Here is a 12,299-nt window from a genome sequence, read left to right as displayed (position 1 = left end):
TACAGATGAGACAATACGGTGCCAGTACAAGTGGAAGTTGGTCGCATCAGTCAGACTTTTACTTGAGTTCATTCAGATTTACAAGTGTATTTTTTATGTCAACAAACTGTTGTTTTGTTCCACCTCATGTCTCACTGAAAGACACCCTACTGGTTGACAAGGACGTGTAGAATAGTAAGACTTCTTCATTCTACTTCATAGAAGTAGTGTCACTATAGTTTTCTTTGAAGTGTGGTCAAGTAAAAGTTATAGCTTTATGAAAAAACAATGCTTAAGTAAGGCAAGAACACTCACAAAACATGCCAAAGCAAAGTACCCAATTAAATGTACTTCATTATGCCTCCCTGAGTGTTATAGTAAGTTTTCCAATTATTCCTAAGAAATGTTAATTCCTTTTTTGACAATACTCTCTCATCCTTCTACCTGATTTGTATCATTATCAAAATGATGGGGTTCTTTAATATTGAATTAACTTCATTATCCTAAATACTTTTTTTTTATCCCCATTCCCAAACAGAATTTGTTTTCAAATCAACCGAACAAAAAATTGTCCTTTTCGCCAAGAAATAAATTCTCTTATCAAATCAATGAAGTTATTGAACAACAAATATATTACATATGTAAACTGTTTTCCTTTTACCTGTGACTGATTAAGAAGTATTTGTATTCATAAGAAAAAAAAATCATTTTACATTTTCATTTATTTCATTTTTGCCAGTTCTACGTGCCCATTGGTCAATACAAAAAGTCAGTGTCTTGGACTCACATTTAATCCATGTAATATAATATATTAGGTATACCAGTCACAGCTCCCATTTTTCCAGTACATTTGCATTTTAGTACATTTTCCTGGTTATTGCTTTACTTTTGTTGAAGTAACATTTTCAACACTTGAGTTTTACCTATAATAGCATATTTCAACAGTATGGTATCAGTACTTTTTTAAATGGTTCGGCGTGATCCTGCTCCATGGTTGCCAGAGAGGGCACTAAGGTCATGTCACGCTTCATTTATTGGTGTTTACACATACAGATATGTGAGGGCCAGTGTAAATGAATTCACAGTATTCACAAAACCAACATCTACAATGAAAGTGAGCTCAGAGTCTGGATCCGCTGATGCTACGAGCCAGACAGTCATTCAACGGGGAGACATGTTAAGTCTAACAGAACAGATATTAAACATACACATACAGTGTGAGAGGTATAGCAGCACAAAGGCAATGTATGGTGCAACAACAGCTGTGATGTACTAGAAAGTACAAACCATGACAACAACAACATGTTATGAAATGTGATTAACCAGGAGCTTGGCACATCCAAGTTTAAGAAATCTTCCCACTCATGCTCTATGTGTGCTCCAGGTAGTGAGTGAGCAAGGAGGGTAGAGGAAGGTGGGGCAGCTGCTTCAGCCGGGAACGGCCAATGAGATTCCTGATCTGGATACGACACAACTGGCAGAGACTCCTCGGAGAACCTGGAGACAAACAGATTGATTTCCGTTTGAATGTCAAGTGGTTCCCTCACATGGAGAATCACCACCTCGGCACAAGACGCTGTGTTGCAGTATACCTTCAAATGTCAGTAGCAGATGTTGTGTTTTCCCACCGGAGGGCGCCAACTCCACAGGCCTCTGATTGTTACCGTCTCTGAGGTTGGCGTCAGCTCCGAAGTCCAGCAACAGCGACACCTGATCAGCACTGTCCTGTCTCACAGCTGCATGAAGAGGAGAGTCACCTCTTTTGCCGACATTAACGCTGGCCCCTAGAAAAGGAGAGGAGGAGAGGGCAGAAATCTTTAAATGTAAACTGAGGATGTACCCTTAGAGCAGTGTTTTTCAACCTTGGGGTTGGGACCCCACGTGGGGTCGCCTGGAATTCAAATGGGGTCACCTGAAATGTCTAGTAGCCTAATTGAAAAAAAAAAATTACTGATAAGATTTTTTGTATTTTTTTATTCTTTTTTAAATTATAAATGGTCAGATGTCTGTGAAGCATTTTGAGCTCTACTAACCTATATAAAATGCCATGCAAATAAAGTTTGATTGATTGATTGACTGAGAAGCCACAAAATGATAACATTGAAAAAAGAAAAAGTGATCATTTCAGTTGCTCAAATGCTCACTCACTACTGTCACCTCCTCAGACCACTAAAACAACAAGTGTAAGTGTCAGAGGTAAACAGGACACACCTCTGTGCAGCAGGATCTTTGTGCAGGCGGTGTGTTGGTGCAGACAGCTCATGTAGAGAGGCGTGCCCAGGAGGGGCATTTCATTGTCTGGGTCTGCTCCATGAGACAGCAGGGACTCTACACACTGACTGCTACCTGCACACACACAAAATGTTGAAACATTCACAAACGTTCAAAGACAAGGTCATGTGTGTCGTAAAATAATTAAAGGGATAGTTCGACATATTGGCAAATTGGCCCATTTCCATAATCGCTACAGTCATAGCAGGTTTTTTTGTCACCTTTAATTGTCGGTGCAAGGTGTTTTTAGAACAGCCGAGCAGAGCCGTGAGCTGCTCAGAGCTACGCTGCGAAAGATAATGGGATTTCTTGGTTTCCCTCATCACACTCATCAAATACACAATCCAACAACTCCAAAACGCTCTCGTGGCCAAGTTGTGACCTGCACATTCACCACGCTATGAGATAATAACGGAACGTTAGGAGACGGAGTTGTTTTAGAGGGAAATTCAAGCAAAACCGCTGATGCGCGTTGCCTTCAGGGACAGTTTTTCAGCAAGCAGTCTCTGTATTTAACCGGTGTGCACCCCGCCCTCGCTCTATGACAGCTGTGATTGGCTTCCCACAAACTTGCACAGATAAGTGTTATAGCCACTGGATGGATGGATGATGTCACTATAGACGCTTTGAAGTCGGCCTCATCTAAGTAATCCCATAGTTTCTCATTTTTATATTTGAATATCATACAGTTGAAAAGTTATACGCGCCAGTCAATCCCCAGTCAGTGACTTAAATGTCAACATTTTTTTACCTCATAGCTTGAGGGACTGTGATGGACACCAACTGCAGAAGAAGAAGACGTTGATATGTCCCTGTTCTGTGTCCTCACCTCTCTTGCAGGCTTCATGCAGAGCCGAGGGGAAGTGTGTGTGTGCCGTGTGTGTGTGAGCTCCGTTCTGCAGCAGCAGGTCCAAACAGCCGACACTCCCAGAGGCACAACAGTTGTACAGAGGAGTGACACCATCGATGGTAGCAGCATTTACCTAGACACACAGATAAAATGTGAGCAACACACACACACACACACACAAACACACACACACACACACACACACACACACATACACACACATATCATAACATTGCACACCCTTTCTGACAAACCCGACAGACTTACATTAGCTCCAGCGTTTATTAGTGCTCGAACACAGGCGACGTGTCCGGACAGGCAGGCTTCATGAAGAGGGGTCACATGATCGATGGTGACAATGTTGGCGTGGTAACCCTAAGAAAGAGTAAAAAGCACCAGTGATAGATATAGATTTCACAGATTACCAGCTCTCAATGACAGTTGCCCGCCTTCTCCTTTTAAATATATTTATAATGACACTTGAAGAAATAACTGCAGCTGCATCTGTTGTGTTATTAGTTATATGATGAGGAGTTTGCATGGTTTCTGTATAGGACCTCCCACCTCTCTCCACTTACTATTAAACTCTGCTATGAGATAACAACAACATTGTGTAGCATGACAGTTCTACACAAAAGTTGTATTTGTCAATGTTAATTCTATATTTGTTGGTAATGGAGGCTGTTTAAAAATGTTTCCTGAAGTAGCTCGTGGTGGATGTTGAAGCTGGCTTTGGATCATGATCCTGTTGTTTCTTTGTCTCAGAGATTTAATTGGAGCTGGCTTTGACAAGGCGCATGTTTGGGTTGGTGGTAGGCCAGCATGGTATGAGGAAATCTTGCAATGTGTGATAACGCTGCCTAATAAAAGGAGGTACTTTGACATGTTATTAAAAAAAAAACACGACTGGTGTGTGTGCAAATACAGTTTTGCTGAGTGAAACCTAATGAAGAACAAAGTAACCAGCCCATGCTTTCGATTCAGGTTAAAGTGATAGTTGATGTTATTTGATGTACTTTATCAATAGTCAGCCCCCAGTTTTCCTGCGGACCCTGACCACAGCAACACATCATTTAGTTTCTGTCCCAGTGCTCCTGCCGCTTTTCTGGATCTGCTGCAGGTAACACAATGACTATAAGTAACTACGTGCGTGAGAACTTTCTGAGGATGTTTTGGCTGGTTCTCACAACCTGAAAGGGTTTTTATGAGAGTTAGAACTAGATTAGGGTTGAGGTTAAGGGTAAAGGAAATTCATTATCACAACCAAGATAAGTGTGTGTGTGTTCAAGGGCATTACCTGGGCCAGCAGAGTACGCAGGGCAAGCAGTCGACCCTGAGAAGCTGCTTCATGGAGCGGGGAGCGATCTGCCCAAGAACCTGGACACAAGAAATTTGTGTATTTAGTCATTAATATCTTGTCATATTCTCACTGTGAAATGTGAGAAATCCTGACTTGACTGAGTGATAGCAGTAACAACACAGAAATATGACACCCAGAGCTGCATGCTATACTAAATTTACATGACAGACTGAAATACAAGTTATATATTCATGTTGTATCCATTGCATGTATGTGTGAGCATTGTGTGATCATTGCTCATCTCTATGTGTCAGTCCCCTGCACCCTGCACATATAAGCAGTATAGGTGATGGATGGATAGATCGTTGATTCTCTTCTGTCTGTCTTCTGTCTCTGGTTTGGACCCTGCCTTTATCTACAAGACATCTTACTTTTCACCTCAGCCAAATATACACATCTGCCTATTATAAAGTGGTGCTATAACATCTTCTGTATCTGTATCTTGCAAGTGCTGGCGACATGGCAGGTTTACTCAATGAAGTCACGCTTAATTTATACTTAATCTATACTACTTAAATTTCATTAAAACTAGCCTAATGTTATGAAAGTGAGTTTCCCAGACATGTGAGTTATGAAAAGTAGCAGCCACATTATTAAAACACTTAACAGGAAGGAGAAACACCTTGGTGCTGCTGGCAAAGTCTTCACCCTAGGAATTCAGCGCGGACCCCCCCTGGAGTTATTTTTAGTGCTCGTGAGCTCTTGCTGAACAACTGTAGCAGCAGTAACTTCACTCACACCACATCAACACACAGTCCTGCCTATACAACATACCCATGTCTCCGTCTCCCCACGGCACATCCAGCCACTGGTATCTGTACGACATCCTGAATGAGGTGGAAATGGAAGGACCTCACCTCCACACCTTTTCTTGTCCCTATGTCAGATTGAAGATCACACATTCAACACTGACAATGTACTGTAATTACTAAAAATAACTACTAATTAGCTTACGAGCTCGCTGAATAACTAGTTGGATAACAAACGGCTTGCCGCTGTAATGGGGAGCGGGACCTCTCACAGTGTTCAGATCAAACAAATTAAGATAACCCGCCAGATTAACCAGATAACTATCTATTACTGACTGACTCAACCACCTGCCAAGACTAGCTGCCAAGAAAAAACGTCCTCCTCCTCCTCTCATCTAATCTGCCGAGAGAAGACACGAGCTGCAGAGTTGCAGAATTGCAGAGGCAGGCAGCCATATTTAGACGGTCTGTGAGGTCGTTCATCTCCCTGCCCTCCTCTGGGTGGTACATGCCAGCAGCCATTTTGGAGAGGTCATGAGCAACAATGAGACAGACAGACATAGAGAGAACACTTAAACACCTCCCTCTTTAAATCACATTTTAACTACCTGTCTGAATATTGCCTTTCCATGTTACTCTCTTTTCCCAGTATGCTTCATTATGTTGATCAGATGGTTAATTTTACATCTTTATGTTGTTAAAGTCTTGGAACGGTACATAACTTTAAAATGGTAATTGAAGGCATCCCAACTGTTTGTGGATGTTGCTTCATTAATGTAAAAAACATTGCTCTATATCTCGTTATCAGGCCATCGACTTAAGAATAACCATTAACAAATGTCAGAGTCTGACGTGTGTGCTCTGCACCGATCAGAGAGCTGCAGGGTTTAGATCTCAAACCCTATACACAACCATATGCCACTGAATTTCTCCAATAACCAATAACACCTCAATAATTCCTTATTTCCCTCTGCCAGAACTGATCACGATACCTGACCCTTACATACTTCAGCTGCACACACGGCTCCTCCATGTCTGACACTGACTGTGGTGAACTCTTTACAAGGCTCTTCAGGCATCTTACTACGTTATTTAGGTTTTAATGAGACAACAGGAAATGCTGCAGAGAGAGAGACATGCATCAAAGGTTCTCAGTGGGACTTCCTAAACCAGAGGTGCCATAAATCCTCAGGCCACTTCATGAGAGATCTGGCTTCTCCAATGCTGCAACGCTTCTCATTGATTCCATTTCTCTCCCCACACAGCGATTTGAGACATATCAAAGATGATCTCTGGGGATTTTTCCACCTAAGTGGGTGTTCCTGGGACTCAAAGGAACCCGGGTGAGTTAAAATGGATTGTGTGTTAAAAATGATAACTTGGTGCAAGCTGGGATATAAACTGGAGAGATCAGGTAGTGTTAAGTTTGAATAAGAAGTGAGAACCCTTTCAAGCCTGCAATGGCAAACTTCCAGGTACCAGAATCAACGCAGCACAGCGCTACAGCTACCTTGTGCAGTGCATAGAGAAAGAACAGAGATGAGACCAAGGCTGGAAACTCTAAAGCTGCTTTCCCATACACCCAACTTGCTTCAAGAATCTATGGGGGCTTTTACAAACTGGACACTGATACTGTGACTGGCCTGCAGGCTTCATATATGAGGCTGGGCAGCTTCAAGGTGAGGCGAGGGACCTCCCAGGCCAATTGTGAAGAGCTGGAGGGTTGAGGAAGAATAATCTGGGTGTTCTTGAGGTTGAGGAGCAAGAAAAAGAAGAGAATCAAGCATTGTGAGTCAATGACAATATTAGGTGGCGTGCCCTTTTACAGGGACAGCTACATTGGTATTAAACAAAAAACCTCATAGTGTTGTCATGTTAACCCTGCACCTACTGTACAGGCTGCATGTTGTGCACCCTACGGCATGAAGATAAAGCATCACTACTCTCCTTCTTTTACTCATTCCCAGTGAACACCTCTGCCTCTATCCCCAACCCCACTCTCCCTACACGCACACACACACACACACACACACATCAGGTCTGTGCTGTTCATTAATAATTTGATCGTTGTCACACACGTGAGCTGTAAGCCCTCACAGCAGCGAAGAGAAGAGCTATAATATGTTGGCAAAGCTTTCTGGTTGAGTTATATAATCATTTTTTGTTGTTTTTGGAGCTTTTTTACCTTTAACACATTGAAAGAGACTATTTGTATATATTTGATTCTGTGAGTTGTATGTGTTTTGTTTCATTGATTCTTGATGCTTTGGCAACATAGTTCTCGTAACATTCATACCAATAAAGAATTCATACCTTTAGCTGCTGCAGTTAGAAACAAAGCCTGAAAGGTACATGGTGCTACCAGCCAGTCACCAGGTGCCCATTCCCTGATTTATTCAATGTGCAGCTGAACTGTCTCAGTCCAATAATGATATTTCAACAACTTTATAGCCTGTGTTACAACAGTTTTAATAATAATAGATTATTTTTTATATAATTTCACTACTATCAATATAAACATCACTGATAGTATTGAGACTTATAATAACAGTTTGCAGCCATTTGCTAAAATCCATCAGGAGACAAGTTCAGTTCAGTTCAGTTCAGCTGTTTTATGGTGGTGTTGTAATTTAAGTCTCTCTCTCTTTCTCAATCTTGAAAAAATCTAAATGTAGACATGAAGCAGCTCACGCTCCCTTAAACATTCCCTACTGGTCAGTTTGGAGAATTAAATACTATATGGACACAGTCCTCTCTCTGATCTGGTCCTCCTGACCTTATACAGCTCTCGTTTACAGCTTTATGTAGGGCCCATTTAAACACACCTTTATTGATGATTATACTCTAACTGGGTCATCGGAAAATGCAGACTTCACATTGCAGCTCACGGAGGTACAAACAGAGAGCTGTCATCATGTTGACAAGTTCAGCAGCTGGTGCAGGAACAGTGACACAAGTAGGACGTGAAGCAGTATTGCGTCAGTGACCATGCTAATAATGAGTTTTTTCTCGTATAGCTAATTGTAAGTTTTGTTTAGTTAGTTTGTTTTGTCTGTGAACTACATTTAACTTTAAAGGGAAAAGTGATCACAAAGAAGAAGCAATGCTCTGTCTAAAGATCAGATATTTTTATGCAAATGAAAGCTACGTGTATGAAATGTCCGTATATTCGACATACAGTATGTTTGTATTTATAATAACCAATAACATATGTGAAATTGAACAATTTAAAACAGTTTGTGACATGCAGTTTATGTCTAGCACATGAAATGTGTATATATGTATATTGTAGACAGGTTATGCACATGTATATTTATGCCAGAGCATGTCAAAATATATTACAAATGACATTGAAACTTCAATATAATTTCTTATGTTAAAATTTCAGAATATGTTGTTTTGAAACGTGCATCTATAGATGCATGTTACATAATATCCATTATAAAATAATGGTTTATAATTTTCCTATGATATTTATGTTATAAACTTTATCCAGATGACAGAGAAATAATATATGCCCTTGATGATAACAAATATGGCAACATCACTCTTGATAAAGGCATGGACATAGGCTAATGTCTTATATATTAGCTGCTGGTGGTCTATTAAACCTTTGCTGAGCTCATGCAGATGTTTGTCACTTCTTTTTTCCAGTCTAGCAACAACATCTTCACAATCTAGGCTAAATGTCATATTCATGAAGAGTTTGTCTACACGCCTGTAGGCTACTAAGCTTTAATATATATATATATATATATATATATATATATATATATATATATATATATATATATATATATATATATATATATATATATACACAGCCTGAGCTTTTAACCTGGGCACAGCAGTGCACCGACCTTGGCTGGTCAGGATGCCCCAACAGGCCTTTTTCCTCTCCGCGCCTTGCTCGGGTAGCGATCCGGGCTCTGCTCCTCTTTTCCGGGACACCTCCGGAGCTCCGGTCGGAACTTGTGGCATGTTCCTGCGTCTTATGTCCTCACTCGCCTGCCGCTCCAACCACACTGGCTGCAGCAGCAGCAGCAGCAGCAGCAGGCTGAGGACAGCAGAGCCGACAGGAGGGGGGGTATTTGGAGAGACGTGATTGGCTGAGAGGCTTTGTTGTTGTTGTGTTCAACGCACACGACAGCCTCACATGCACGACCACGTGTCCAGGAGCGAGGCTATTTTTGTCCTTCAGTAAGAGAGGTGGGGGTGGTGGGGGCAGCCAGCTGAGCAGAGATCTGTGGTTGTGTCGGAGTGAAGGCTCCTCCATCTGACAGATATGAACCTGTGACTCTCACGCTGCACAGAGGATCTCACCGCCGGCAGCCATCACATCCGATTGCATTTGTTCATATTGGGCTGCCTACACAGACATGCAACAGATAACATGTGGCCAACTGCATGTCCCCATATGAAGACTCATGTTGCCATATGTAGTCTGTCTATAAGATATCGATTTACATAAGGAGATACCGACTTATTATTACATCATGTGGCTGTATGGAAATATAAATTTGTAAATGCAAATCAATTAAATAAATTAAAATACTTTGGTGATTTAGATATGATATATTTGTTAAGGATACAATCTATTTTAAACATGTTTTATTTATTTATTTATTTTAACCATATTTTTGTTTTTACAGTACTTGTATATTATGTAGCTAGTTTATGATATGTTTATTATTTTTAATTATGGATTTTATGTTGCTGCCATGATAAATTATTATGATTATGTCATATGTGGTTATTGCTTGTATTTTGTGTTTAAGTTGTGAGGTATTTTTAAATTGATCAGGATTGTGGAATTTTTTTTTTTTTAAGGTTGTTTGTGGCTAGGAGCATTGTTAGGCTTCTGTGGTGATTTAGGAGTTGGGTAATGTTAACAATACTTGTAATTAATATCATCTAATCATCACAATATCAATATCAAGGTTTTTGGTCAATATTTGATTTTTTTCCTATAGTTTATTTTTTTTGTTGCATATTGATGTGTTGATGAGAAGAAGTGATCACCGCTGACATTTGCATTCAAAAATGAATTTATTACAAGAAAGAACAATATCACAAGAATGCCGAATCTTAGACAATCTCTTGTGCCAATGTGAGATCTCAAGAAAAGTCCTCTGTTAGATAATGAAATATTATGAATGACAACAAATTTTGTTTTACATGATAACAAAATAAGTAGTTATCACGGGAAAACAACAATAAAATTAAATAGAAAATACATGACCATTCTTGGCGCCTAGTCTTATGTTCAATCTTTGATGTAGTTTCACTTAATCATCCAAGGATGCAAATTGAGTTTGAGCCAGAACTTTGTTATTTTGTTGAAGTATTTTATTTTATTTTTTGATTTATGGTGAGATGAGACATCTATCTATTTATATATCTATAGAGTGATCTCAAGGAAATTTAAATCGAATGCAACTGGACTTGGTTATTTGTCTGACCAGGCTGCCAACATGAACTGATGAAGCCTCTTGGATGAGATATTGAAACGTCTTCCTAGACAAATAACAAAGTCCAGTTGCATTTGATTTAAATTTCCTTGAGATAACTATGACCTGGACAAATGAGAATATTCACAGGCTTATGTATAGAGTGAGTTAAAAAGAGAGAAAAAGACAGAGAGAGGGACACAGAGCAGAGGTAATGGATAAAAGACAAAAAGAGAGAACTTGGGGGGAATAGGGTGTGTCAAATGTCAAAACAACAGAAGAGAGAGAGAGAGAGAGATTTTTTTTGTCATGCACATTGTTGTAGTGTGCTGTGGGGGAAACCGGAGCGCCCGGGGGAAACCCAGAGGGGGGGGGGGGTCTCAAAGGGCTTTACACAGCATCATAACCACATCCTCTGCCCTTAGACCCTCACATCGACTGAGGAAAAACTCCCAGTAAAACCCTTTTAACAGAGAAAAATTGGAGACACCTCAGGGTGAGCAACAGAGGAGGGATCCCTCACCCAGGACGGGCAGACGTGCAATAGATGTTGTAATAAAACCCTATGAACCATCAGTCAAGGCTTTGACCATCATTCAGTCGGAGATGCTACAAGATGAGACATCTATCTATTTATCCATCTATAGAATGAGTTAAAAGAGAGAAAGAGACAGAGAGAGGGAAATGGAACAGAGGCAGTGGATAAAAGATGAAAAAAGAGAATTTGGGGGGAAGGGGGCAGTGTTCAAATGTGTTAACAGCCAAACAATGTCAAAACAACAGAAGAAGAAGAACGAAGAAGAGCTGAGTGGCTCACAGTGTCCCAAAGACTGATAGGAAAGGTAAAGTGATCATAGATGGTCAAAAAAGCAGAAGAAAAGAATTACTGAGAAAAAAAACAAAAAAAAACTAAGAGCTTCTCAGAGGCCAAAAGGGCAAAAAAAAAAAAAAAAGAAGTTTGAGAGGACTAGATTGTTTAAGTAAAAGCTAAAGAGAAATCAAGTTTAACTGTGAAACACACAGATATGAAATTACTGGGGCGCCCATTCCCCTGTAATTACTTTGGACACAAGAAGCCCAGTAAAAGATGAGTTTGAGTTGTCAGTGATATGAAATGAGACTCTTCGCAGAATCTCAATCCAAGTATGAAAGAAGTGCTCAGTCATGAAGGAGCTAGTGCACAAGATGAGGTCCGCTGCTCCGGTGATGAGACCCTCCCTCAACCTGGGACCAACACTACTAAGGAACTCTGTGAGAGTGGAAAGAGGGGCAGTGTCCCCCAGGTAGGAGACAGCACCACCTAAGGCCGAGAACACGGCCTCTCGGGCCGAGGGGCATGCAGCTAAAACACCCACCGCCACCGCAATGCCCCCCACGACTAACGATGTACCCCCGACCTTCCACCAGGAAGATGGGGAGCTCTCAGTGTCAGGGCTGGGACCATCTGTCTGAGACGGGTTTTGGGGGGACGGGTCTGCACTGGCAGGTGTGCTGACCCCCTGCACAGCTGAGAAAAGTCTCCCAACAACGTTACTGAAGATGGACATGATGTCACAGAACCAGTTTGTTCTTGTTGAATGTCTCCGCTCTGTTTAAACTCTGATGCTGTGAGTCAACGGGTTCTGTCTGATTGAACCCAC

General features: G+C 40.9%; 1 protein-coding gene across 2 annotated transcripts; it reads right to left on the bottom strand.

Annotated features, from left to right (window-relative positions):
- Nucleotides 1-834: 834 nt before the first annotated feature.
- Nucleotides 835-9,236, bottom strand: LOC146991862 (ankyrin repeat and SOCS box protein 5-like). 2 transcript variants are annotated; one of them, XM_085779920.1, is made up of 8 exons: nt 9,070-9,236; nt 5,235-5,337; nt 4,398-4,477; nt 3,368-3,475; nt 3,080-3,233; nt 2,191-2,325; nt 1,572-1,763; nt 835-1,476 (listed from the first exon to the last, which is right to left on the bottom strand). In XM_085779920.1, exons 2-8 carry the CDS (start codon nt 5,284-5,286, stop codon nt 1,349-1,351), a joined length of 849 nt encoding a protein of 282 aa, XP_085636046.1. In that variant the 5' UTR covers nt 5,287-5,337; nt 9,070-9,236; the 3' UTR covers nt 835-1,348. The 2 variants fall into 2 exon arrangements, with proteins under 2 accessions (XP_085636046.1, XP_085636038.1); XM_085779912.1 differs by lacking the exon at nt 5,235-5,337.
- Nucleotides 9,237-12,299: the final 3,063 nt, after the last annotated feature.

Source organism: Trachurus japonicus, chromosome 1 (genome assembly GCF_045865225.1).
Source record: "Trachurus japonicus isolate A0001 chromosome 1, Traja_1.0".
In the NCBI taxonomy this organism is placed as follows: Eukaryota; Metazoa; Chordata; class Actinopteri; order Carangiformes; family Carangidae; genus Trachurus; species Trachurus japonicus.
The sequence above is the reverse complement of the archived record's forward strand: the minus strand, read 5'-3'. Positions and strand labels throughout refer to the sequence as shown.

Bases quoted from the DNA above. Each gene is read 5' to 3' on its own strand.
- LOC146991862 (XM_085779912.1), bottom strand. From the start codon at position 9,190: ATGCCACAAGTTCCGACCGGAGCTCCGGAGGTGTCCCGGAAAAGAGGA. The intron at 3,476-4,397 runs GTAATGCCCTTG...ACTCTTTCTTAG, and splicing joins TGCGTACTCTGCTGGCCCAG to GGTTACCACGCCAACATTGT. The intron at 2,326-3,079 runs GTGAGGACACAG...GTGTGTGTGCAG, and splicing joins GCATGAAGCCTGCAAGAGAG to GTAGCAGTCAGTGTGTAGAG.